Raw genomic sequence first — 293 nt, 5'->3', positions numbered from 1 at the left:
GCGCGAGGGAAAGCCCTGCCTGGGGGAGTCCTCCCCCTACAGTTCGCCCTACAATGTCAGCATTAACCCCTATAGCTACAACGCCTATCCCGCGTACACCAACTACAACAGCCCCGCCTGCAACGCCAACTACAACTGCAACTACCCGTCCGTGCAGCCCGTGCAGCCTGCGGCGGCCGGCAACAGCTTCATGAACTTCAGCGTAGGGGACTTGAATTCGGTGCAGACGCCCATCCCTCAGGGGAACGCGGGGATCTCCACCTTGCACGGGATCCGAGCCTGGTAGAACCGCC

At 61.8% G+C, this 293-nt stretch overlaps 1 protein-coding gene across 1 annotated transcript in view; it reads left to right on the top strand.

Annotated features, from left to right (window-relative positions):
* NKX2-5 (NK2 homeobox 5) overlaps positions 1-286 on the top strand; it is a gene marked incomplete at its 5' end in the record, with an annotated part of 634 nt that extends 348 nt beyond the window's left edge. The window contains one exon of the mRNA XM_010292809.1: positions 8-286. Within this exon, the coding sequence (XP_010291111.1) occupies positions 8-286 (279 nt within the window). The remainder of the gene's footprint in view (positions 1-7) is intronic.
* Positions 287-293: the final 7 nt, after the last annotated feature.

The sequence above is a fragment of the Phaethon lepturus genome, unplaced genomic scaffold, assembly GCF_000687285.1.
Source record: "Phaethon lepturus isolate BGI_N335 unplaced genomic scaffold, ASM68728v1 scaffold42248, whole genome shotgun sequence".
Taxonomy (NCBI): Eukaryota; Metazoa; Chordata; class Aves; order Phaethontiformes; family Phaethontidae; genus Phaethon; species Phaethon lepturus.
This window is presented reverse-complemented; position numbering and strand designations above follow the sequence as displayed.